The following is a 26,163-nucleotide window of genomic DNA, read 5'->3' as shown; positions in this document are numbered from 1 at the left end:
AAAGTAAGTAAATAAACTTTCCTCTTTTTCCTGTTCTTTATTCTAGCCTTACCCTCATAAGTACAGTAGTAGAAGACATTGAGGGCATTCACTGCCTCTTCGCCTCTCTGCTTATAACCAAAGATCAGGTCAATCCACTCATGGAGGTGATTGGACACGTACTCAGACTCCTAGAGTTTAAGATAAAAGAAATTACCTTCTTTAGCAGTTTCCTTGACAAAATATTCTCACAAGAAAATGCATGAGTAAGTTTTAGAGACACAGGATGTTTGTGTAGACTCACCAGGGCTTTCTTGTGTTTTCTGATAAAGTCTTCCCTTGATGTTGCCCAGCGAGGCAGCACAACATCTGTCACAGGCTCCTGAGATATCTGTAACTGGCCTAGGTCAAAGCCTATAACATGGAGCAGCTATGAGTTAATATTTTTCATCTTTAAGCATTTATTTGACAATATATATGGGCACTCTTTACCGTTCATATTCTGCAGGAATTCTGGGAAGTAAAAGAACTCTGGGATGAGCTCTTTGACATCAGCTGGACTCTCCATGCGAGCCTGCCAGGCTGCTGCCACCGAGTGGAACTGTCTGTCAGCGCAGTCAAACCTAAACAGTGGCAACAAAGACCAGTATGAGAAAACAAGATACCAGGAAACTCAAGAAACTCCTGAACTACTCAGCACTCCCACCCACTTTCCACTCTGTAGCTGGATATGCAGGGTGGTGAATGGCTCCATGCGGATCATGTAGTGCATGACTCCTGCTGCATTAGAGTAGTGTGTGCCATAGTGGAATTTGTCAATGGTGCCTGTTGGGTCCTCAAAGCTCTCATATCTAAAGAATAAAGAAAAATATGTCCACAAATTATTTATATTATCGATTCAGGTGGTAACACAGGAACTGCTTCAAGACCCACTTACTTCTCCCTGACATTCTGTGCATGACGTGGGTTGACCACACCGATGGGTTTGGATAAATCCCTGAACACTGCAGGGTCCTCCAGATCCAGAACAGTAGAGGTGTAGTCGCACAAGACCCAGGGAAACTGAAGAGAACCAAAAACACACAACTCACTGTAGCATTTTCTCACACTGAAAGTGCAAACTCTTTGGTGATAGCAGTGGTAGCAGATACAAGTGCGGCACACTTACCACAGGGTACTGCGACAGGTCGTTGTAAGTGCGTCCAGCAATGGTGTTCAGTTGCATCAAATACTCAAAATTGGAGATCTCTCTGCACACCCATTTCTGTTAACATCAATACTGGACTGGTCACAAACATGTACATGATTGATGATCTCTGTCTGAAGAATGTCTGAAGAAATGATATGAATTAAGACCTGTGTGAGCCCAGATGCCTTCAGCAGCTCTTGGGGAGAGCGGGAGCCAAAGTAAAAGAGGTTTGGAGGCCGCAGACCGAGTATCCTAGAATAGACTTTGTTTCGTACCTGAAGGGTGAGAGATTGAGAATCTTAGAGAGCACAGAAGCCGCAGTTTCATAACTTCAAAAGCACAGACTTCACTGAAACTAAACAGCAGAAGCTCTTTAGTTTCAATTATGGCTGCAGCTTCCTGAGCAGTTCAATTTAAATCAGGCGTCACCTTCTTTTTGAAGTTGATGAAGTAGTGAGCCTGGTCGATGAAGAAAAGCTCCAGTGCAGACCTTCGCAGGTTGTAGCGCCTCAAATGAACCTCTCTGAGCTGTGACAGAGGTCGCTTGAAATCAAACCCAATTCCTGGGGGGACACATTTATAAGTCACCTCAGCTTGGACACGTGTTTTGGGTTTTTTTCCACAGTGGCAAAGATTTCTCACCCTCCTCTGTCTCCTCTTTCTCACTGCTGCAGTCATAGAAGTACAAGTGATGTGTGGTAACCTCCAGACGACCGGGCACAACTGCCACGATGGTGATGAGCTCACAGTCTTCAGACAGAACCAGCTTTTCTTTCTGGCTCTCGTCTTCTCCCTCCGCCCTGCAAGCATTGAAAAAAAGTACAGCTTCAGTGGATGTCTGTACTTTACATTTTTTAATACTGAAACCTGCTGCAGAAGGCGGCAGTAGCTCTGCAGAACTCACGTCTTATCCCAAAAGAGAAGGTCCTCTTCTCCTAACTGATCGTCTTCCATGTCGCTTACTTTCGCTTCCTTAGCAACAGCCAGTGGGAGGGGTTCGGAGCCACGGGGGCTTTCAGCTCCTGATAATCACAGAAATATGGCAACGTGGTGAGTGCAGCTTTGTACTTTGAGAAAAAACACTCACGTGCTTACAATCTGTGGCATACCCATGTTATCCCGCAGGGCGCTGGCCTCGCTGTGTGGATCGTAGTTATAGTTGGGCACAAGTTTGAGGCGCATCTTTGAATAAGTCTCTGCATTGGACAATTTCCATTTTACTTCCGGCTGAACTCTGGGATCAAAGACAAAAGTACACATCAGCACATTTTGGGTAGTGAGCACAGTAGCAACTTAGTTTTAAAAATCCAGAGCTAAACATAATATCTTGATCGGAGCTGAGAGAAGCTGTCGTACCTGTTGGCCCATGCTGCTCTCTCACAGGTCAAAAGCCTGCGGAGAGACTTCCAGTGCAGCCACACCACCCCCTGCTGGCTGGAGCTCTGCTTCTGCCAAATGAGGTACCTGTTGTTCTCAGTCCTGGCTCGCTTTAAGCAGGGATCCACTATCGCCTCCTGTTTTTACAGGCACATGCATGAAGTAAATGATGCGAAACTGTATTTCGGCAGTTTGCAGTGCGAAGGTCGTAAGGTCTTAACCTGAAATTTGGATTTGCTGTCAGATCTTTCTTTCTCTTGTTTAAAGGCTGTACTCATCAGGTCATCGAAGCACGAGTTCCAGAAATTGGACATGATGTCATGGCTCCTCCCAAACGTGTCCAGCTCGTACTGCTCCATGGTGGGCTGAACCTAGAGGCACAATTGAAGTAAGTATAATGTGTTTATAAAGCACATTTAAACGCAGCTTAAACGGAACAAAAGCCGTCTCTGTACTACGAAAGGCTTTGAAGCCAGACGGAAAGGATTCCAATATGCTATATAAGAGCAAGATAGGACAAAAACACTCTGGACCGCAGCACGTTTAAAACACAGAGAGACAGTGTCAGAGTTTATGCAGGAATTAATGATACTCTGGTATTGTCTCCCACACACTGTTTTTGAACTGGTTAATAAAAGCAAATAAGCAAACTGATTTTGGTCACACAGCCAGCACACTGGTCATCTTTGAGAAGTCAAAAATTATTCAAGGTAACACTCAGTCATTCAAACTAAATATCAAATATCATTTCAATTAGAGAGCTTGCACATTAACCATGACAGGAACATCATTTTTTAACATCATATTTAGGGCATCTGTGGCATAAACCTTCTGTCGTCTGGTGGTCTAATAAACCCGTTAAGCACTGCGTATTAAGATTCTTACTGCTTTAACGCTATATGCTAAAACTGTAAGCACATTTACAACAAACTGTTCTAAAAATAAACTGAAAACACACTAAGACAGGCGGTATGTGATCGCTTTCTGCATGAAAAAAGCGCCCTGGAAGTTTCACGTTAGCCAAAGTTATGCCATACTGGTTAATGTACTGCGGGATCTGTATACATAAGTAATCTAAACGAAGCAGATTTATAAACACGCGCTGTCACGCAGCGCAATGATAAATCAATGCTGAGCTCAGTGTGGAGTGTGTCTGTTTGGCATCAGTTCATGAAATATGTAAGGTGCAAGTACAAGCATAAACTAAGCTCTGCCTAAAATACCAGGCAACATTAGGGAGTTTAAGATTGCCTTTTCATTTTTCTAAACTTGTGATAGCTTTTCTTATTTTTTTAAACTTTGCATTAGATTTCTCAGTTACCCACCGGGAGGTAACTGGTAAAGCCTGAAAATAAAACCGCAAATATTCCTAAAGTACACAAACCTGACAAAGAACAGAGGCAGCCGTATCAGAGTGCACGCTTTATTAAACGTGCTATGTGAGGAGAACAAGTTCTCGAGACTCCCTAAACAAAAGATAAATGGCATCTATTTTTAAATGCCCCATTCCAGCTGACACTGACCTGCTGCTGGTAAAAGCCTTGCCACTCCAGTGTTTGACAATAGGCCTTCAGGTCCTGGGCGAAGGTGGTGCTGCCGTTGGTGATGGGCAGGTTGGGCAGGAGCTTCTGGAGGTTGACGGGGTCGGCGTGCTGGTCAAGTAGCGTACGCACGATGGGCACAAGGTGGGAAAAGGTCTCTGGCTGTCCGTAGTTGGTGTTGTCCATTGCACCACCAGGCCACAAGGGGGAACCAATCCGCCCCAGCAAGAAGCACACCTCTTCCCAGCTCAGGCAGAGCACAGTCTGAAGAAGGCTGTGGAGCTTGAGATAGGCCATCTCACTCACCTGATGAGGGGAAACAGACACATAGATCTCAGAAAGAAAAAAAGAACACTAATTTATTATTATAGACACATTTTTTTATGTGTTATATCAGTATTTGATTGAGAAGTTAAAAAGAAACTGGTTAAAAAGTCCCTCAAAGTCACACATGAGTACATAGCAAATATCCATGGCTACCTCCAAACACTTGATTCATTTTATTTTCCTTAGCAGACCAAAAATTGTGATGTATGTCAAAGTGCAATTAAGTTAATATATCTTTAAAGTGACAAAAGGGGGAGTTGCACTACTTAGGAGATGAATGAAACCAGCAGCATGTAATGGAAAGCCTTATGGTCAGTTCATTTAACACTGCTCTCTCTAACCTACAGCAAGAACAGCCACACCAGCCGTGATAACTCAGAGAGAAGCTGCCCTTTCATAGAGAACACTCCCTAAAAAGTATGACTGCAATATCTTTGAACAGAAAGCCATAGAAGGCCTGGTATTTAAAAACTATCTTTATCTGGGTTCACTTATCATGATAGGGACTGTAAACCTTTACAGTTCTACATGTTCCAGGTGTTTGTGTTGTGAAAGACATGCTTGGTGAAAAGTATTTGACATATATGGTTGGTGCACAATATCGTGGTTGCAGCTGACCGTTGGGTGCTGCTGTTGGATATATCCGGTGATGATACGCAGGCCGATCTGGGCCATTTCCTTCAGTTCAGTGTTTCCTGGACTTCCAGGGGTGCTATGCCAGGCGTTTAACTTGTCCAGCAGGTTCACCACCCCTTCAAAGATCTGCAACAGAACAACAACATCTGTCAACAAAGAACTCAAGACAAAGCCTAGACCAGTTTCCACACCTTGCAGCATCTATAAAAATCCAAAGCCATTCAGTACAGCCTGACTTGAAAGGTTATTCAAATGCAAACTTCTCACCCAACCACGCCTCTCCACCCTTCAGTAGAGCAAGTTCCACATTTAGTACATGGACTAGTTCTTATATAGTACTTTTCTAGTTTTCAGGGAAAGTCTGAGAATCTTTTTTGGAAACACTGATTTACTTTCTCGCTGAGCGTTAAATTAGAAAATCAATGGCTAACGTAGCTGCGTCGCAAAATAATAAAATCTTCCTTTAAAACAACAAAGGGTCAGTCATGACTCAGCATGGTGTCAGAGCAGGCTTTCTACCAATCACAGCCGTTCCTTGCTTGCTCTGTCTACAAACCAAGGTGTTTTGGGGTAAGCCACTGTGCATCCCTGTATGATTCTGATGGGAGATGAGCACCTTGCACAGTAGTGAGAAACACATTATATACACATTATAAGTACTTTGTAAAAAGGATCATGAAGGTGGAGCCCATTTACAAATTTTATAACTGTTTCTTGGTCTTGGGGCAGTCACAGAAACTGCCAGGCCACCTTTTTCCAAAAACCCTGTGCTAAGCTAAGCTAACATTACTGATCTGTACTAGCTTGAATTTTATTTTAAAATTCAACTCACAAATAGAAAGAGATAAAATAAGCCACAATCATGAGGATATTCAGTAAGCTGATTATACTTATATTGAGCACTTGTGCTTTGTGTTTAAAACTGAAGAATTTGGACTGATAAAGAGGATAAAATGTGACATTATTTGGGCTACAAATTGGAAGGTTTTATTAAGACCATATTTTTTCTTGGTGTATTGATTCATTTTGCTTATATAACCATAAAATATTAAATCAAATTTGTCAGGGACTTTCTTTTGTCTTTGGTGTTTTTCACTTATGAGAGTTAAATACAGGCTTTCAATAATCCAACACTTATAAAATCCCATATTGAATGAGTTGCTGTTACATGAATCAGCTAATATACCTTTTCACTCCACAGCGCGTGGTTGTTTGTACCCTCTGCAAACAGGAAGTCCTGCAGCAGCCTGAGGAGCCGAACGAGACTGGGACAGAAAGGCAGGAACGCTCCCTGGGCGTCCCTCAGGTCTGACAGTGATGACTCCAGCATCATCTCCAACAAGCTGATGCACAAAGCAGCAAACAGACTTTGAATAATTCACTGCATAACACGACGGTGCTTCTAGATATTTACAATAAGGTGATACAGATGAAGGAGTGGTTTCGTTTGTTTTTTCAGCTACGAGACAGGCTCACTCCTGGTGCGCTTCTTCTCCAAGTCTGCGTAACTAACCTGCGTTTGATGTCATCGGGAGGGCGGACCAGCTGGCAGGAGGAGCCCAGTTTGGTGAGAACAGAAAATACCTGTCCTCGCTCTCTCCACACCACATCTTCCGCGCCCTCCGCTCCGCTGCCGCTCCACAGGACGGAGAACACGATGTTGGTTAACAGGTTGCACAGCTCCTCCTCAGGGGTCTGCTGCAGTGTGAACAATAGCCGGTAAATGGAGCTCAACAAAATCTCATCAGATATCATAGACAAGGAACGAGATTTCAAAGCCTGGATTTACATGCTAAGTGCAGTGAAACCCACATTAAGGGAGCAGGCATACCTGTGGGTTGGACGTGTTGGAGATCGTGTCTCCAGTAGGAGGATCGGTCCCATAGCTGGTGTCATCCAGCACATTGGACAAACTGGAGCTCTTCCTTGGTCTGAGCGGTGGGAATGGTTTGTAGTGCTCTAGAGGGGATGGTGTGTTGGTCAGACTACCAGCAGGTGTGTGTGTGCCAGTCTCTCCCACACCTGGCAAATCCAAATCAAAAGGTGATGTACCAAAGGGGGAGAGCGGATGGTAGTCCCTTCCCTCTTCTTCATGGTGAGACGAGGCGATGTCAACGGGATTGGAGGTAGAGGATGAGTGGCTCCCCTGATCCACCGAGTCAAACGACTTGAAATGCAGGGAGCCTGTGAAGTTTTTCAGCGGGCCTCCGCCTCCACTGGGAGGCGACTGTGATAAATCCGAGAAACCCTCAGAGATGTCCCGCTGTCCACCTTCATCCTCCTCGTCCTCATCCTCGATTTCCTGCGAGGTGCGGTAGTTCATGAAAATGTCTGTGCGTGCGTCCTCTATGACCAGGGATTGCTCTCTGCGCAGAGGCGGCCGGTAGTTTGGTTCCGCTGGAGTGTGGTTGCTCGAGTCGGCAATGGTGGCGGCGTGGGCCTCATAGGACTCTTTCACATAGAGTTTGGTGAGAACATCCTGCCAGCCAGGCTGCTTCGCTAGCTGTTTCACATAATCCTCATTGGAGTAGATCAGATGAAAGAGCTGGGGTAAAACAGAACAAGAGCTTTTCATTACTGAGAATAAATCTTTTGGTGGGACAGGAGGAAAAAAGCCAGTTTTATAAGAGCACGACTTCTTAAGCAGACTGACCTTGCGACACACGTCCAGCCGGACAGTAAGTTCAGCTCGATGGGACAGACAGGCCACAGCCAGGAGGTCTCTAAAACTAGGACTGGCATCTGTGGAGCAGCAGTTAATTCATCGGTTTCATCATTTCAAGCTTGTTTTAATGGAAGGAAGTTATTGCTGTTTATTCAGTTTGTTTGGTTAGTCGATTCAAGGCCGGGGCAGGCAATATGTTTTCAGCATCACTTTCAAACAGAAACCTGCAATAATTTTTCAGCATATTGTATCTGAGAAGGTCTGGGAGCCATGAAAAAGCAAGCTAGGAGAGTTGGGAGAGAGTTTCTTTTTTGGACTTCTGCCTGCTGCTTTTTTAATCTTACATACATTTATGAACCTTTAGTGAAACATTCAATTTAATTCACTATTTTGTCATTATTAGAAAGTTTTATAACTATTATTATATTATTTTCTCAAAGCATTACAACAAACAGGACTGACCACTGCACTTGATTTTGGGCTAAAGTGCAGCTTTCTTATCTAAACATCAGATAAATGTTTTTTGTCATCCATTTCCATCATAAAAGGAAAACTCTTGTGTTTGTATTACCTGTAGCGAGGACCTGCTCGTACAGACACCGGACAGTGGTCATGGTTACGGGAATGTTATCAAGACAGCAAACAAGTCCACGATAGCCAAAATCCTTCAGTTTAATGCGATGCTTGTTGCGCTCCGACACACGCTCGCTCTTGAGGATCTTGTACAAAACCTAGAAGGTAACCACAGGGAAACTGTGAGGATCCCATTTTTACAGTTTACAGTACGATGCACATATCTGCTGTGTAATAAATTGCAATATGTTAAGCAGAGGTCCGGTGACTGGATCTCACCCTGAAGACCCTCTCTCTGGCCTCATCCCCAAAGCTTGGATTGAGCAGCAAACTGTACAGCTGCTCCACGCCCCACTCCAGCAGCACTGTCTGCACCTGCTCGCGAGGAGGGCTGCTCCTCAAGAGCTCATACAGCACATCCAAGGCCTTCACCACCTGTGAGAGAGACACGGGAAAGATGTGAAGGAGGAGGCTGATAAAGAGCCAAGAAATGTGGAGTAGGGAGGGTAAAGTTTGAAGTTGCACGAAGAGCATTTCGAAAAGTGCAGATATGCCAAAACAACATATAAAGAAAAAGAGATTTGGAGTAAAATATTACACGGAAAAGGTCAAATGATAGCAATTTTAAACTCCTGAAATAAAAACAGCTGTAAAACATGCGAGTTATTACCTGCTGCTCCTCTCCTACAGTCAGAACGTAGGCAAGGATGCAGTGAAGCTCCTCTTGTGTAGGAGACTTAAGAAAATCTTTCAGCAAGGCGAAGAGAGAGGTTTGAATCGTCTGCTTCTCATCAGACAGAGAGCTGCCATCTTTCTCCACACTGTGACCAAAGATATTTAAATGAATTAAATGAAATCCCATCTGAGGAACAACGTTTTGGTATCAAAGGGGAGTGAACAAAACACATTTACAATAACCCGATAAGAGTGATGAGTATTTTTGAATACACTAATCATTTACCTAATGTGACCGTTCATCATCGTAACAGAAGGTTTACCTGTAGTACGTTCGAACGGTATCCAGTATGTACTGAACGCCGTACTTCCTCCTCATCCGCTGCTTGCTTTTGTTTATCACAGACTGCAGGTATTGTATGTGTGCTTTGGGAGACAAAGAATACTTTTGTCATCTTCTTTCAGGCTGACATTTAGAAATGTCAAACTAATATGCAAGACTGTGGTGAAGAGGAGCAGCAATTTATAACACGGGGCGTTGAAGTGGTGCATCAGTCACCGATTCACTTTTAACCCGTCCCACAGCCTGAACTTGAGACATTAATGTATTCAGCCCCCACTCTGTTGTGCTTTGACCCTTCTCCTCCCACCATGTGCACATGTATAAAAAGGGGCACAAAAAGCTTCGGCAGACATTAAAAGGTTCACAGGTGCATTACTCCACAACAAGGGGCTGCTTGTGGCTTACCCAGACAAACAGCAAAGTGGCTTTTGGTCCAGATGCGGAAATTAAAGAGCAGGTGCTGGTAGAGATGCTGTAAGAGCAGACTGTTGCCCTCATTGAAAACCTGCTCCAGCAGCAGCTGACATGCTATTAAAACATTCATGTCCATCATACTGCCTGGAACCTGCAGAAGAAACAAGCAGATAGCAGTTTGTATTAAAGTCCAGTTTGCTTTCATTTATCTGGATTTTTGGGAATGAAGCCCTGTTTAAAGAAGAAGAAGAAGAAGAAGAAGAAGAAGAAGAAGAAGAGTTTGTTTACTGTATATAACACTTCTGTTTGTGCGCCACTGCCACACTAATAAGAAGTAGTTTCCGTACAGAATTGAACATATTAATATTATACATTTAAACATGCTCTCACTGGCCACTTTATTAATTACCCCCGATTGTTAATGCATTTATGCAAGTATGAATGGTCAAGATGTCTTACTTGATTTAAGAAACTTTGAATGATACTTGACTAAGAAATGGAAACCTACGATTTGCACAGGCTTACTAAAACTGGACAACAGCCTACCTGTAATGTTGCTGACCATGTCAATCCTTTCATGACCACGGTGTACCCATCTTTTGATGGTTGCTTCCAGCAGGATAACATGCCATATAACAAAATCTCAAATCCTGGCCTCCACAGTCACCAGATCTCACCTCTGGGATGCGGTGGAACAGGATTGTCACATCATGGATGCGCAACCAACAAATCTGCAGCAACTGTGTGATACTATCATGTCAACAAAGACCAAAATATCTGAGGAATTCCAGCAGCTTGTTGAATCTATGCCACAAAGAATTAAGGCAAAAGGGACTCCAACCAGTAATAGGAAGATGTGCCTAATGAAGTGGCTGATTAGTGTATATGGCCAAGATGGCACCGAATGCAACACCTAGCTAGGTGCATTGAAGAATTACATCTGAGAATACTGTATGATGATGTCAAGTTCAGAGCTTAAACATACAGGAAATTATCACTGACCCGAAGAAGAAAAAACACTACTGTGGCTGCTGAATCAGCACTGTTGTAACTCGGAAACACGCCACATTAATCCGTGTTTTGTTTGATGCAAGACAATGGATGTTTTTGTTTAGCCCTTTTCAAACATGTAACATTGATCAGTCTGACATTCACGCTCATCGTGGTTTTATTCAGACATTTCCTCAAAAGTATGTGTGCCACAGTACTTGTGCAACATCTGGAACATCAAACAACATACAATGCACCAGGATAGAGCTTTTTACCCATATACTACTACACTTTATAAAATATGCCACATCCTGTATGTACTTGTGCATCCATACATACTTTAGTAGAACAAACTAAATAAACTACAGCTTATACACTCTTAGTCTGTGCAAAGGTTCACCTGTGTAAAGTTAAACACAAGAAGACTGTTGAAAATATTTAAAGCAGGAGACTCTGAGACTTTAGCAACACATGAGGCTAATGTTTCCCATGTCACTGTGAGAAAAAGTAAACACTACTCTGTCCTTAGATATCACACAAAAAAAAAAAAACCCTTACTGCAATTCAGAACTTTCTCAGGTCGTACAGCTGCTATCACCACTCTCATTCAAAGAGTGACTGTGCAGTCTAGCAAACGCCATACATTCGCCCCACATAATCATTTGATACTGTCATTCTGAGAGAACCGCTGCTGTTTTCGACAACACTAGACCCGTTTATTACACGGCGATTACGCTGCATCAATACAATGGAAAAGGTCAGATATTCGCTTTCAGATGATAATCAGTTCTTCTCTCATTTAGTTCCCACTCGATGGAATGGATAGGCTGTGAGGGGAGCTTACTTTGCTGAGCATGGCTCCTATGATGCTTGGGCCGTGGCAGTGCAAGAGGCTCTCTTGATTAACGGGGTGTTGGCGAATCAAGTTTTTCACCATCAGCAGGAACGCGGCGATGCTGTTTCTCTCTAGTCTGCCCTCTGTGAGAAGAAAAATAGGGCAAATCATTTTTTCCGGTGTTACCGGCAGTCATCATTTCGCATTACCAGGCACTTTATTGACATTTTCTAATCTCAGGATGAGTCATCAGACATATGTCAGATTATATGTTTCATTTTGTTACATTTTTTCCAGTCTTAGGTGAACTGACCTACTGACTTCTCATCATTATGCCCACATAGATTCTGACATTTAACCTATTAGGATTGATTGCACAATGCTTATTGTTTGTCTGCAACTTCCTGCTTGTCATTGCATCATGCACTACATCTAAGCTCTTATTTACTACTAGTCAGGATGTCACTTAGAGATTACATCTAAACTAAATTCAACAGGAAATAATGAATATTTGTGATACTAGCTTTGAAAACTATAAACATGCAATGCTTTCTGACCAGTATACATGCAGTGTATGCAGACATGCTGACAGCTTGGTTTAATTTACTAAAGTTTTAAAAAGATTACAGATGCTACCTCAGTACAGTGAATCTAAATGTTATTTCATTCTCACATTAGTTAAAAGCTACATTTAAAGTATTTTACATAGTTCCAGGATCATACTCTGGCTTTTCAAGGCACAGAAAGTATACTATATGCAGTGTATGTAAGTACTGGGCCACCTACAGGAGCTGCTTGGCCATGGAAACCCATGCCACAAAGCTGCCGGCACACAGTTTTTATGCTGATGTTAATACCAGAGGAGATTTAGAAGTCTGCAGCTATTGAGTTTACAGAGAATTGGCAACATTTATGCACCCGTCTGTAACTTTACATGGTCTAAAACTTCGTGGATGAGTTGCTGTGTTTCCTAAATGCTTCTACTTTCAAATAAATAATAACGCCTGGAGGGAAGACATTTTATAAAGTGAATTGTTGCATGCTGGGATCCTATTACACAGTCCCTGTGGCTCTGGGACTTTCTTGAGAACAGCAATGGAAGACGAAAAGCAGATATCTCAAAACCTGGGCAAACAAATCGAAGACTATCTATATGCTACTAGAGATTTGTGAGATTCATTTTGGCGAGCCAGCTATTTGATTGTATGCTATAGCCGCATATAATACACAGAGCAGTAAAAAATTAAATTAAGTCAAGATTAACTGACCTGCAGATTTGTTCAGCGGCAGCAGCATTGCAGCAGGGCCTCTGGGGGAAGTGAGTTCTGGCCCCAGCAAGTCTGAGATCTCCTGACCTCCATTGTAAACTTGTTCAGCCTCACACACCTGCTCAAGCAGGGGCAGCAAAACCCCCATACCACCGACCACGTTTATAACATCCTGCAGGGACAAAACAAAATAAATCACAATCATAAAAAAAGAAAAAGAAAATTAAACCATGACAAAAATAGCATTGTGCCGTGCTCAGTGCATTATTAGTACAGTATAGATAAGAGTTCGCAGGCATATGACATGGGTAGTTATAACACTTCTTCCTTGCCATAAATGTGAGATACAGTTTCAAAATGAATACAATACATTGGAAAATGTTTCATATCTAACCTTGATGTCCCAGTTCACTACCCTGTGTCCTGTAAGCCTGCCATCATAATGGTGACTGGGTGCCAGGTCCAGACATATCTGATTTTTAAAGGCCTGAAGAAAACATACACACACACATGCATAAACAGGAATAATCGGTACTGTTTATAATTCGCCCGATAAAAGCACTGTAGTGCAATATGAAAGTTTCAGTGAGCTACCTGTGGAGTGTAGTACAGCAGCAGTTTGCTATTGAGTTCAGACAGCTCTCCTTCCACTTTGAATAAGGACACGTGATTGGGGCCTGTGATGAAGTGTAGAAAGCAATGTAGGTCATGAAATATGCAAACATCGCTCGGTGCACATGTAAAAAAGCTACTCTTGTTTTCAGTGTGCGCAGGACTAATCTTTCAGCAACACGCCTGAAAGACTGTGATTTTTCTTTACTGCTGGTTTCCTGAATATTTGATTGTATGTTGAGGTGAATCCTAACATACACTAATGCTCAAAGTGATTAAGAACATTTTGCACCTGCAGCATGTAGAGCTCTTGTTTGGGTTTGCTGCAGAGCTTCGTGGCAGATGAAGGCAGTGCCTAGGAGCCCATCCAGGGATGTGGGTGTCCCCCACTCTGTGTCCTGCAGTCCTGCTGGGATTGTGTGCACTGGACTGTCTCCTATGGACCCCCAGCGGCCACCCGCAAAGGAAGCTGGGAAGGATTGGGAACGGATGAGGGAGGGGGCATGGGAGGGGAAGGCAAACTCGGGTGACGGAGTGGAGGAAAATGATGTGGGCAGGTTAGGAGAGGTGGTGGTGGTAGTGGTCCGATGGCCTGCAGAGCCGATGCAGCAGGATGTAAAAGGCTTCAGGATCAGGTTTGGGTGGGGTACAAAGAGAAGGAATTAGAATGATAAGGAGGAACTCCTCTCTAATAATAGAATACATGCGATGCTAGTTTCAGTTACCTCACTGAAAGATGGAAAGCGAAGCTGTGCAGTTTTACGCAGCTCCCCGTCGATGTAGATAGTGACCAAATTCTGACCAAAAGGACGGCGGCCTGGGATGTGAACTATAGCCACTGAATGCTGTGAATATAGCACAGCAAACACACGTGTTGATGGTAAAAAAAAAAAAAAAACAATGTAAAAGTTTGAATACTACAAAGGTGAACATTATGAACATTAGTTCAAACTTCACAGCAACTTTATTCTCAAGAGAAAAATTTATTACATCGCATATACTCCAAGGTGTCCACACTCACCCAGCACGAGTCAGCTAGTGGATAGTCTTGCAGAGCAACAGCCATGTAGTCTTTCTTAGTGCAAACAGCCACCACCAGCACGCCCTCCATGGTGAAGAAGGCCTCCAGTCCAGTTCCACTCGCTGTGAAGAAACTTTACAGAAAAAAAGCATCTCAGTCAAGCACTTTAGTCCACAGCAATAAATGTAATTATATCGTGTTGTTACTTTATTGCTCACAAATGTGTCCTTTTACCTGTAGAGCTGTTTCCTGCGTGGTCCCTTTCCCATGTCATGCTGAGTACCCATGCCAGAGCTGGCAGCAGGTTTACGGTTGTTGGAGAAGTCTGAGTGAGAAGAGGGGAACTCCATGTTAAGGCAGAGCCAAGCGTGAAAAGCAAACCCACTGCCTGGCCATCGCTGGATTGAGGGCACCATGATCCCTGCCATCGGGGGTGTAAGATCAAAATATTGCAAGGCACTGTCCTTTCCTTCTCTGGCTGCCATGGCTGAAAGCACACGTATAACGCGAGTGCAGTAGGGGTGGACCCTCCCTGCCAGTGCGCCGTTGTCCTGGCCAACCCTGAGGAGTCTCAAGAGACTCTTCAGCTCCTCTGGTTTGAAACATAAAGAGCCCAAGTCCTGCAAGAGGCCCAGCAGGGAGTCTGCACACTGCCTGTCCAGACACTGGGGATGGGAGAGCACCTGCAGCAGAGCCCCCACCATGCCTGCTTCCACAGCCACCGTGCGACAAGACAAGGAGCCACCGCAAACGGTAGCCAGCCACTGAGCAACCAACAGCTGCAGGTCCCTCTGACCTGAAAGGTCAGGCAGCCACTGCAGGAGCAGGAGCAGAGGCTGGTCGTTACTAATGCCAAGGTGATGAGCATGGGCGTGCTCGCCCTCCACCGCCTGGATAGAAGACAGAGAATAAGAAATAAAGGATAAGATATAGACAGGTTAGGCTAATAACTATAACACCATTTAAACTGGGGCAGTTTGACTTCTACTGTCTCTGTACTCATTAAAGAAAATGAGAAAATTCATGTTTCACCATGTTCATCAGCTCTTGCAGAAGCCTTTTGGTGGGTTGACCTTGACTCTTCAGCACGTCAAATAGCTGGGAGTAGCCAATCCTCTCCTTGAAAACCTCCTGAGGGGAAGTGAGACAGAAATAGGCTGGAGAGCGCTGTTCTGCAGGGGATAGCTAGCTGGCACACTTCCATATATTGGAAGGAAATACAATGAGCTTTCCCCGCATTAACGGAAAGTAACTTTCCTGGTCAGCAACCAGGAATTGTAACATTTGTAGCGTTGAGGAGAACATGCAGGTTTTTGTCTAGAGAATATCAAGGAGGGCTTTACCTTAGCATTGGGTGAGTTACTCATTATAGCTGTGAGGACTCCCAAAGCATGAACTGTAATACTGTCTGACCCTTTCTCCCAGACCTGTATGGAAAAAAGGAGGCACAGTTGATTAGAAATGTGCATCATCATGAGCTGGCGCCAAAATTTCCCAAAACAAACGACTAAAAGTAAACCCTACACAAAAGCTTCAACACATGAATTTTGCACCGAATATCTACAAATTGTAAGAGGAATTTTATTAAACGGCCCTTTTTAAAAAAGTTTTTACACCTTAAGTACTAAAAGTAAGCACACAGTTAAACAAGTCACCAAACAATCGCCCCGTTGTTAATTACTGATAGGTCTCAGCATGCAAAACCCAAAGCCAACCAAAGAAAACCGAGAAAAAAAAGAAAGAGCTGAGGCAATCCTCAACTACTGCGAGAAATTAAGCAACATCAAACTCCAGGATAGGAGCCAGATCTTTTATACAAGCACCACCAGTCACACGTCAGAGCAGTTAACGCATGAGGAAAAGAAGGAAAGACGTGCACCCGAAAGCAACCATTTCATGCACTATGAAAAACACAGCATGCTCTTATTGCTCAGTGCTGTCAACAGGGAATTCAGCCTATTTACATCTGTGATAGAAATCAACATAATGCCTGAAATAACTAAGATGAGCTGTGACAGGACACTTGTGTGATGGCAGATAAAAAGAAAACTCCAGACGGCAACTACCATGTACAGCCAGTGCTACCTGCTGTATTTACAAATGAGTGTAAGCCAGACTTCCTGCCCTAAGCTTCCTGTTTAAATAGCTCAGAGCAGCTAACGAGTGGAGAGAGCACTGAGTTTCCTGCTGACAGTCCAATAGCAACACAGAGTGGGGGAAAGTACCTGGTCCACTTCGACCTCAGTGAGTAAACGCGTGGTGAGGTCACACACAACCTCACGCTCCGGCCTACGCCTGTTGCTCTGAAAGAGCTACAGGACATACAAACACACGCAGGCAGACACGCACACACAGAGAGCACAAAAAGACAATTAGACCAAAAAAGAAAAAAACCTCATCCGAGAGAGGCAGAAGAGACAGGTGTGATCCTGGTCTCTCTCAACAGATGCAGGGGTACTTCTTTATCAAAGCCAAGTGATGGACAAGTAACATGGAAGCATGAACATTTGTGATTTTTCTTTCAAGGTAACCAAAGAAGAAAGAGATTAGGCGGCAGATGTGACATTTATGAGAACAACAGAGGAAATAGACGAAGACAAATAAAAAGGTGACAGACTGGTAGGGAGGCTGGTTCAAAAGAGCACAGAGATGAAAGAGCAGACACAAAATGTTTTTAAAGGACTTGCTCTGACCTTGCTGTTCTGAATGAGTCTGAGGATGTGTTCAAAGCAGTTGTTGTTCAGGAAGATAGCTTGAAGGACTGGTCTGTCAGAGCACTGCAGGATCTCAGGAATAGCAGCTAAAAGTGACAACAACTCATGTTATTTATCACACACTGGGACAATTGATTCTTGCCCTTCATACCGACTGAGAGAGATCAACAAAAAGGGAACAATCTGCACCCAGGCAGAGTTGAGACTTAGTGAATGTGCTCTTACTTAGCATTTGGCTCTGGAGCGAGATCAGGCTGTCTTCCCAGGACTGCCTGTCTTCCTGCTCGCTGCTAAGTGGACGGTTCCAGTTGAGGAGCTGGAAGTAGTTCTCCAGGATGGTCCTGATCTCCACCTGCCGCTCCGCGGGGCTGCTGGTGTGCAGGAGATGGATCATCGCTGTCAGGCACTGCAAGCTCAGCCGCGGGAGTCTGGTGTCCTTGGGTTCAGGGGAGGTCCGGCAGCACCATGCTCGCAGGACCGAGAAGAGGTCATCCACAGAGTAAGGAGTGATGGAGAGAAGACCATTCTTCTGCAAAAAACAAGGCGGAGCGGGATTCTGACTCACTTGTATTTTAGTTTGACTGTCTACTGTTTTTCCTCAGACTGCTGAGTGATTATTGATAGACAGGACAGATAGAGTAGCAGACCTTTCCTCCACTGATGACAGCGCCTTGGAGATGAGCCAATCTGAGCGTGAGGAACTCTGGGATCTTCTCACTCTCCTGCAGACTTTCTGTGTCAGGAAGCCAAAACAATATTATGTAAGACAAGCTAATACTGGAACCACAAGACAGAAAACAAATGCAGTGCTCTCAAAATATAATTAAATTAAAGCAAAAACATTTTCTTTTCAGCCTCTCTAGTTTGTTTCTTTCCCTAATGCATACTGGGACCGATTCCAGGCTCCAGTCACTATAAATAGCACACGGGGCTATAGTAAATGACCAACAGCAAAAAATAAATAAATGAAAGAGAAAACTTCATACCACAACACCTCAGAAAAAGTCCCTTGGAGTGCCTTCTTTGTTTTACAGTTATGCAAAACAGAAAAGCCTAAGCCTTTCTTATAGGCTCGGTATTACACAAGTAGCCCCTTAACATTGCCAATTACAGCTTGGTATTATGATAATCCTCCTAAAATGTGGACATACTGAAACTTGTCCAGCCTGAGATTTCCCACATGGCTAGCAGATTAGAGCAAACGTGACTCTATAATTACTAACGCTTGGACAGCTGATTGAGACCTGATAATTAGACGCAGAATAATTGAGTTCTTTTTACCCGAAGTAAACATGCTAAGCAACTGAACCATTTCTACATACACATATATTTTTTCTTTTTTTATTCCCAGACAGCGATTCACTTGGAACTGTTTGATTCTTGTGGTATGTGAAGCCTGACAAACACCAGAGTTGCAGAACAGCTGAAAGGGAGTGTCTCACCATGGAAGAGGGCAGGCAGCTCTTCTGGCAAGGCCAGCGGGGAGAACTTATACTTGTTCCTCTCCAGCAAGCTCACCTCCTCCCTGTAACACACAAAGACTCGAGTCACCACGCTCCCATTCACATCACGCCTAGTTAGTGTGCGGCTGCCACTCAAACCGCTGGTACTAATGAGGTTTGTTTGACGTGAATGCAACAAGATGAGGTGTTACTGTGACAAAAGATTGTGCAAGACGTTGAATGCAAATAACAGTATTCTTCTAGTCTTTGTGTGCCCAAATTCCACCTCCCACACATTCACGCAGGCAATGTCCAATGTTGAAGTAACACACACACTCACCCTGCTAGGCGTCTCCTCCACGTCTGATAAGGGTCAAACAGGCTCTCGCACAGCACAAGTCCGTACTGCACGACCGACTCCAGAGACGATTTCTCCCCTTGTCCCTTCTTTAACTGATTGAATGAAAGTTGGTGCACATTTATTCACATTTGCATCATCTGTAGTTCATAATCAGAGTAGAAACCCCTGTTTGAACATCTTTCAAATTCCTTAACAATGAAAACAAGGTCAACTGCACACCCACCCACTTCTCTTTTAACCATAGCCTAGTTCTCTTTCCATAGGGTAAGCATATATATTTTACTACCCAGTTCTGTGTAAGCCTACTGGATCTCTACTTCCATATCCTATTTCAGCAAATTTGTCCATGTATGGGGAGCCAAACTGTGTCACTGAAATCTTGCTTATGAGTGCCTTACCTGGTTTAAACAGAAATTCAAAAGTTTGATAGTCTCGAAAACAAAACTAGGAGTCTTCTCTGGATCAATGTTCTCCATATTCCTAGAAGTAAAGAGAAATTCATAGAATTAGGTTAGGAAAGGTGCTAGGAAAGGTCTCACAGATTGAAAGGGGTGAGGGCACTTTTTTTTCTACAGTAGAATCACCAGTCAAATCTGATTTAATAAAAAAAAACACTCAAAAACGTAACTAAACCTGTGAAAAATAGAAATTACCCAGTTCCCCTCACACCCTGTTTTTTTTTTGGTACAGACTGTTGAATAAAGAGAACTGATAGTGGTTAAGATTTAATTCCACCCGCCGCGTGAACTAAGGTGACATCATGAGACATGCGATGCAAATTCGGGCGTATGATTTGGAACCCGAGATGTAGCCTGTCCTAATTAGTCATCTCCTGCCTATCGTCGTGAGAACGTCTGCAAGTTGTTTTACAGAACGCTACGATTAGCACAACCCATTAACTGCGCAACATGTTTACAGTTCTCATTACAACACATTTGCACAGCAGGCTGTGCCCTCACCTGCAAACAATGATGAAGAACTTGATGAGGAGCAGTGGGTGTGGAGTGCTGCTGTTTTGCTCTGCAGCGCCGGTGAGGTGTAGCGCACTGTGCCATAGCTGCGTGCTAAGGAACACCAGGACCTCCCGGGGGAGCAGGGGCACCTCTGAGCTGCACTCCTCCAGCCTGGGAGATGAGAGAGGAGGACATGAGAGAAGAGAAGGGAAGTAAGAGCAAAGAGGGATTGCAGCAGAGGCCGTGAAGCATAAACATGTCACATCCTATGTCCACAGTGCGGAATATAAACCGGTGGAAATTTGTGGCTTTGTAGTTTGTGTAAAATAAATAGCCGCTCACCTCCGAGGCTCCAGCGACTGCACATCAATGAGCCTCTCAAAGGATGCCACAAATGCCTCCAGCCACTGCTGCAGATAGCCCACATCCTTCTGTGGAAGGGAAGAAGAAACAGGTGAGGCTATAATAAATCGGCCTTTACGCCTCTAGGCGTACAGTGTTAGTAAACAATACAGGGCATGAAAAATGCCCACCTATAAAAGCAAGCTCTTTGTGGTCAGTTGGACCAAGTAGTATCAAACAGAAAGGTTTAGCGCTAAACTCTGACACACGGTGGCTACAGAAAATGCTATGACCGGTTTTTGTAACAGGATGTTGCAAAGAGATGCAACTCTCACAGAGAGGAACACATGAGCTATTTCTTTCCTTTTTCATCACGGGGGAGGTTGAAAGAAACAAAAACAACATGTTCCTTTCTTTCAAATCATAATTCCACCCATAACGTCAACAGCGGCCCTCTGTTCACCGTGAGCACATCCTCGTCTCGGACAAGATGTTCTTATTACTGGCCCTCTATAATGTCATGTAAGACAACTTCATTTGTACAAGGATGTTTATATACAACAGTTGCTATCACAGCTACCATCAGTCTCTGCACTGCAACATATCCTGTCAGTCTTCCCTCCACACAACAGTCTCTTGATCTCGTTACACACAAATGACACGCAGGTCACGAGCGAAACAGGTCAACTTTAAACTGTTTTTCTTTTATGAGCAATGCTTTGATTTTGATATAAAGCTGGCTCATTATTAATGAGCCTCGATAGTTCAGACAAGTAGCCCTACTTTTGAGAATGCAAAGTTTCAAAACTCAATCTGAAAAAACTCAAAAAACTGAGAAATGTGCAGAAATGTTCTCTGATGTTCATGTGGCAAAACAACCTGAGCGTCCTGATAACCGAGCAAGCAAGCAAGCGCAGTCGCTGCATCTTTTCCGATTTAGAAGGAAGACATGAGCTGTCTCAGACCGCCTGACTCACTGTACACAAATAACATAAAAAACAGCACATGGTATAACAATTCATCAGGTACTTCCCCCTGAACCAGCAGGGAAATGGCTCGAGTGAGCAGCGTTTGCTGCAGCTCGTGTGGGAAAGCAGCAGCGTGATTAAAATCTTACAGTTCAGCACAGTTCTCCAACATGTATGCTTTCATGTTCTGTTAGACCTGCATTTTTAAGTTGCCTGAGTAAGAGTAGCAGAAATCTAATAATGTGAACCCTTTGTGCAACTATGCCTTTCCTAATGCTGCATTAATGTGAAATGTACATTACCAACTGGCATTGACTTATGCGCCTGTCCATCTCTCATTGTATGCGGCTGAGCAGGGTGCCGGGTTCTTGCGAACCCAGTCTCAGATGAACCGTCGGCGTAGACAAAAGTCAGCGACTCAGCTGCACATCACTCCTGACCACCAGCAGCGTCTGACTCGCTCGTTTTTTGTCTTCAAGCGTAAAGCGAGCAACCAGGAAATTACATGTCACTTTAACTGAAGCTTATTTCCTTCATCCTCGCCTCCTCGTCAAACCCCTTCCTCTTTTGGTTGTAGTGCAACTTGTGTGTAGATAGATGAGAGGCCTCTATAAAAACATCCCTCAGTAACAATAAAGCACCGGGACTACATTTATGATTCCTATATTTAGCCAAAAAAAAAAAAAAGAAAAAAGGATGTTGCAGGAGAAACTTTGAAATTTAGCGTTTGTTTTTGTAAAGTGTGTCTGGCTGTGCTTATGCACAGGGACCAGAAGACTGTGAGCAGATTCAGCTGAAACAGTAGGTGGATGCTATAAAGTCACAAAAACTGCATTTGAAATTGGAGAAATTGACTTTAGATGCCTTCAAGCGGTTAAACTTTACATGCAGAAAAACCCCCATCTGATTTTAAAGTTGATACACAAACTGCATTTTAAAATCTCTGCGTGTGCTCAACGAAAACAGGAAATGACAAACAACCTATTGTTGTGTGGCTCTGTCATCTGAACAATTAGGTATTTTAAACTTGAGGGGCGAAGATAAGAATCTAAAAGCTGGTTTTTATTTTTCATTATTGAATAGAATTCACAAGTATGCACACTAATATGCTTCATAAAGTGTAGGCTTAACTGCAATGACAGCCTAAATGACTACATGCAGCAAGCTTTGTTTTCAAGTTGTAATTTGAAAGAATGCTTTCTTGTTGACTAAAGAGGCTGTGGCATTCAGTTCAGGTACATTGGTTGGCTCTGCAACAGGTAGATTTTAGTGTATGATTAAAAAACAGGGAGAGACAGAGATCACAGATACACCAGGTGTTTGAATCAGTTCTTGTTTATAAAAACCCGCCAAAAAACGTGTTTTTTTAATAAAACAGAACTGGCTTAGACTTCTGGTACAGCGCTGCTTTATGTCTCCACCTTTAACGACTCCTAAAATCTTCCCATATCGACTTACTACTGATCAGCCCCTCTAAACAAATCCGAATCATTTGCTCGCAGCTAAATCAACAAGCTGCCACAGCAACTAGTTCAAAGACACATTTACAATTAGAAAAGCTAATTAAAACCACAATTAGAACAAATGTCACAAACCAACCACGAGCTATCGGCCTCTATAAAGCATGTCATTTATCTCTGTTTTCTCTGCACATGGCCAAGCAGCTGTGCCGCTCAGTGCTGCTTGGCATTCAGCTTCGCTCCAGCTTCCTGCACAAGGGAAAGCAAAGAGAACTTTGATTTTCCTGGTTAGCCGTTCGGTCGGTAAACAGGGGAGCCCAGGCACACAAGGGGATTCAATCACAGGGCTAACAGGGCTATATATCGTCAGCTGCAGGGATGGATGTATCTCTGAGAACAGTTTGCTGACATGCATCAAAGCACTAGTAACTGGGACAAACACACAGTAGCACGACTGACTGTGTAGGGACAAAAGCAAGGATGTGTGATTTGTTCTTTTCATAGAAATCTGAGGAGGTGGTTTCACAGCTGTTGATGGGTGGCAGCTGGGTTAACGCTGTGGCCCAGCGCTGCGTCTCAAGGCTTTAATTAGGTCCTCAAGCTATGGACCACAGAATAATAACACACCATTTCTCTTCCAGACTAATATCTTACTCTCACATCTTTACTGGCTGAAAATGATGCTTCTCTTTTTGGCAGAAAAATGGCATCTGTGATTGGAGGCTTACTCCTGCCTTAGAGCAGCCTGAAAGGTTGGAACTATCAGTCTTTTTTATTTCTTTATTTTTGAAGATTTATTGATCATCTTATCTAAACAGACTGAAAATCCACCTTTTTATGGTTTACTATCCTCAGATTTTTTTTTATGTAGTACTTTCAAATATGACGGGGAAACAAAGAATTCTCACACGTGAAAGCTGGAAGTTTTTTTTTTTTTTTACCAGGATATTAATTTGAACACTTATTAAAGCAGTTGTTGATTCTTTTTTTTTTAATGTCAGCCATCTCATCAACTGATCACTTCATTTGTACCTAGTGGTGCTTGTTGATGCATTTGTAACAACATGAAAGCATATTTACCAGCTATTTAAGATAATATGACTCATTGAACTATCCTGACTTTTACCAGGTCAACAGGTCAATTAAAGATTCAATATTTAAGGAGAACTCAAACAATAAGAGTAAGTACAACAATGTTATTAACTCTGGTGAAACTACTCGCTGCCTATTTATTCTTAAGTGATTGTCCTTGGTTTTAATTGGACAAAATAGAAAACAAGAAGATACAAATGTAACTTTTTACTATTATCACCAGTTGATTGATCAATAAATCAAACAATTACATTGATACAGATATATCTGTATCAAACCAACAAAACTGATAAAGTACTGGTTATTACTACATCCTGACTTGGTGAAAAGCTCAAACATGCCCAAGAAAAATACCTTTTTGCATTTTTTCCAGACAAGATCTGACAAGTTATGCACCAGAGCGATTAGATCAGACTCTTCTGCGTACCTCCATACCCGCAAGTCGTGAGGATTTTATAATGGCCTTCAAATATTCTTAGATGTGAGATATGAAGCAATGAAATAGTGCTGGAAAGGCTGGCCTCACAAAACTGAAGACACAAACACGTCCTGTCTCTTGCACAAAATCTTAAAGTGCCCTAACTATAACTTTGTTCAGCACATTTCCTGACAAAATTACATCAGCAAGCCCTGAAAACCAAGAACTTGTCTGTGAGTAAATAGTCTAGATTTAAATTGCCTGTGCAGGTATTTACTGATCTACAGTATGTGGCAGAATAATAGGAAGCTGGCATCGAGAAAATAATCAGCCTATAAATCATCGTCTGCCTGTGATTTTTGGAGTCACTTGCACAGAACTTTTACCATTTTTCACCGGCTTTAGCGCAATACGCTACTCAATCACAATGTCTATTACACATTTACATTAGCTCCTGATCTAAAGGTCTGGCAAGAAATGTGATTTTTTTTGCACAGTCAGAGGAGGCGGACCTCCTTTATCAATGACAAGATGTGCTTTCTAATACAGATTAAAGGCTGGAGATACCACATTTACTCAAACATGCTGAAATAGATTGTTATGATGTATGAAGTCGCTGTGACATACTTAACAACTTCCACGGGACAATATAAGGTCACTGAAAATTTGAGTACACCAGTTTTGGTTTTGTCAGGGTGCACAAAGGAGGTGATAAATGCACAACATTTCTAAACCAATATAACAAATCTGTCAGTGTCACAAACAGGGACACGTAAGGCGCTTTCGGACTTAAAATGAGACGTGTTACAGGGCATAAAGCAGCCGAGGGCTTATTTACAGCTTTGACAAAACCCCCTGTTGAATAAAGCTCAGGTTTCTTGTCCATCTGACTGATTTACAGCAGTCAATACGTTCTTTAGTGTGACAAATTACAAACAAGGTCTGTGAGTCAGAGATGGGCTGTGTGCTAAAAGATGATATTGTCTGTGTCTACCTGACTAACAGGCGGGTAACAAAAACACTGAATACAATGACATGGTGGTGTTTGTAGGAGAGGCCAGTGATTGTTCTCTGTAGTGGTTCTCCTGCCTTTCCACGGCCTGCTGTGCTCCTCTGAGTCACATAAGGCGGTGACATTTAAGCTCAAATCAAATCCCGCTCGAGCAACGGGGTATGTCGTTTACACACGTGAAAAGTACACTTTCAAGAATGCTGCGAAAACATGTGCCACTCTTAAAGTCAAAGGAGGAAACTTCTGGTCCTTTTAGGCTTCAGGGCAACTGAAGGAAAGTGACACGGAGCCAAGAGGCAGCTTAATAAGGAAGTGATCTTGCACATAGAGATGTGAGACAGCTGACGGAGCCAGATTCAGGGCAACCCCTCCCTACCTCACAGACACACCCCCCCCCCCCCAATGATTTGTTCTAGCAATGGATTGTGACAGCACCTACTACTTGTTTTATTTGTTGCATAACCAGAAAAGTTCAGTAACTTTGCAGTTACATGCAGCAGCAGGAGGAGCACAGAGGAGTGGATTAGACACACTTCCTCTGGGATCTGCCCAGAGCGACCACAATCACCACTTTGACAGTAAATGCTGCAAAAGGTGATGCACTGTTGACCTTCATCGGTGATGCATTTATTAGGGTTTGTTTGCAGTTTGTCCACCTTTGACTTCACTCTTCTAGAAAGTCGTTGGCTGCTTTCCAAGATTGGGATTAAGCCCTTCATTAAAACAACATTCAGTGAGATACATAATGAAACATGAGCCACTCTTTGAGAAGGCTTTATCACTGTCAAGAGACTAGCCCTTTAGATCTGCTGTGATGATGAGATACAGCGCGTACAAACTTGAAAAAAAAAAAACGCTCCTCTTCTTCTTTTTTCTTTTTCTTTTTTGTGTCCTCAGGCATGGAAGCAGATTGCAAACTCATTAAATAATAATAATACCCAACCAAACTGTCTTCT

General features: G+C 43.1%; 1 protein-coding gene across 3 annotated transcripts in view; it reads right to left on the bottom strand.

Moving 5' to 3' along the window:
• Positions 1-26,163, bottom strand: part of nbeal2 (neurobeachin-like 2) — a 31,870-nt gene that overhangs the window by 4,443 nt on the left and 1,264 nt on the right. The window contains exons 2-44 of one of the 3 annotated variants that reach the window (XM_035912312.2): positions 20,258-20,346; positions 19,922-20,086; positions 19,361-19,442; positions 18,942-19,054; positions 18,602-18,684; positions 17,807-17,892; positions 17,385-17,688; positions 17,139-17,245; positions 16,671-16,757; positions 15,789-15,872; positions 15,478-15,576; positions 14,680-15,335; positions 14,446-14,578; positions 14,150-14,269; positions 13,717-14,047; positions 13,407-13,489; positions 13,207-13,299; positions 12,813-12,984; positions 11,554-11,687; positions 9,711-9,870; positions 9,286-9,388; positions 8,958-9,108; positions 8,567-8,722; positions 8,286-8,445; positions 7,703-7,791; positions 6,881-7,594; positions 6,563-6,747; positions 6,236-6,392; positions 5,032-5,175; positions 4,069-4,392; positions 2,767-2,916; positions 2,525-2,682; positions 2,278-2,402; positions 2,073-2,190; positions 1,811-1,968; positions 1,598-1,731; positions 1,336-1,443; positions 1,148-1,243; positions 917-1,041; positions 690-830; positions 472-602; positions 284-393; positions 53-170 (exon numbers count right to left, since the gene is read on the bottom strand). In XM_035912312.2, the coding sequence (XP_035768205.2) occupies positions 53-170; positions 284-393; positions 472-602; positions 690-830; positions 917-1,041; positions 1,148-1,243; positions 1,336-1,443; positions 1,598-1,731; positions 1,811-1,968; positions 2,073-2,190; positions 2,278-2,402; positions 2,525-2,682; positions 2,767-2,916; positions 4,069-4,392; positions 5,032-5,175; positions 6,236-6,392; positions 6,563-6,747; positions 6,881-7,594; positions 7,703-7,791; positions 8,286-8,445; positions 8,567-8,722; positions 8,958-9,108; positions 9,286-9,388; positions 9,711-9,870; positions 11,554-11,687; positions 12,813-12,984; positions 13,207-13,299; positions 13,407-13,489; positions 13,717-14,047; positions 14,150-14,269; positions 14,446-14,578; positions 14,680-15,335; positions 15,478-15,576; positions 15,789-15,872; positions 16,671-16,757; positions 17,139-17,245; positions 17,385-17,688; positions 17,807-17,892; positions 18,602-18,684; positions 18,942-19,054; positions 19,361-19,442; positions 19,922-20,086; positions 20,258-20,346 (7,036 nt within the window). The remainder of the gene's footprint in view (positions 1-52; positions 171-283; positions 394-471; positions 603-689; positions 831-916; positions 1,042-1,147; positions 1,244-1,335; positions 1,444-1,597; positions 1,732-1,810; positions 1,969-2,072; positions 2,191-2,277; positions 2,403-2,524; positions 2,683-2,766; positions 2,917-4,068; positions 4,393-5,031; positions 5,176-6,235; positions 6,393-6,562; positions 6,748-6,880; positions 7,595-7,702; positions 7,792-8,285; positions 8,446-8,566; positions 8,723-8,957; positions 9,109-9,285; positions 9,389-9,710; positions 9,871-11,553; positions 11,688-12,812; positions 12,985-13,206; positions 13,300-13,406; positions 13,490-13,716; positions 14,048-14,149; positions 14,270-14,445; positions 14,579-14,679; positions 15,336-15,477; positions 15,577-15,788; positions 15,873-16,670; positions 16,758-17,138; positions 17,246-17,384; positions 17,689-17,806; positions 17,893-18,601; positions 18,685-18,941; positions 19,055-19,360; positions 19,443-19,921; positions 20,087-20,257; positions 20,347-26,163) is intronic. The other 2 variants (XM_035912313.2, XM_006801366.3) reach the window with 2 other exon arrangements.

The sequence above is a fragment of the Neolamprologus brichardi genome, chromosome 11, assembly GCF_056152115.1.
Source record: "Neolamprologus brichardi isolate AB-2024 chromosome 11, ASM5615211v1, whole genome shotgun sequence".
Lineage (NCBI taxonomy): Eukaryota > Metazoa > Chordata > Actinopteri > Cichliformes > Cichlidae > Neolamprologus > Neolamprologus brichardi.
This window is presented reverse-complemented; position numbering and strand designations above follow the sequence as displayed.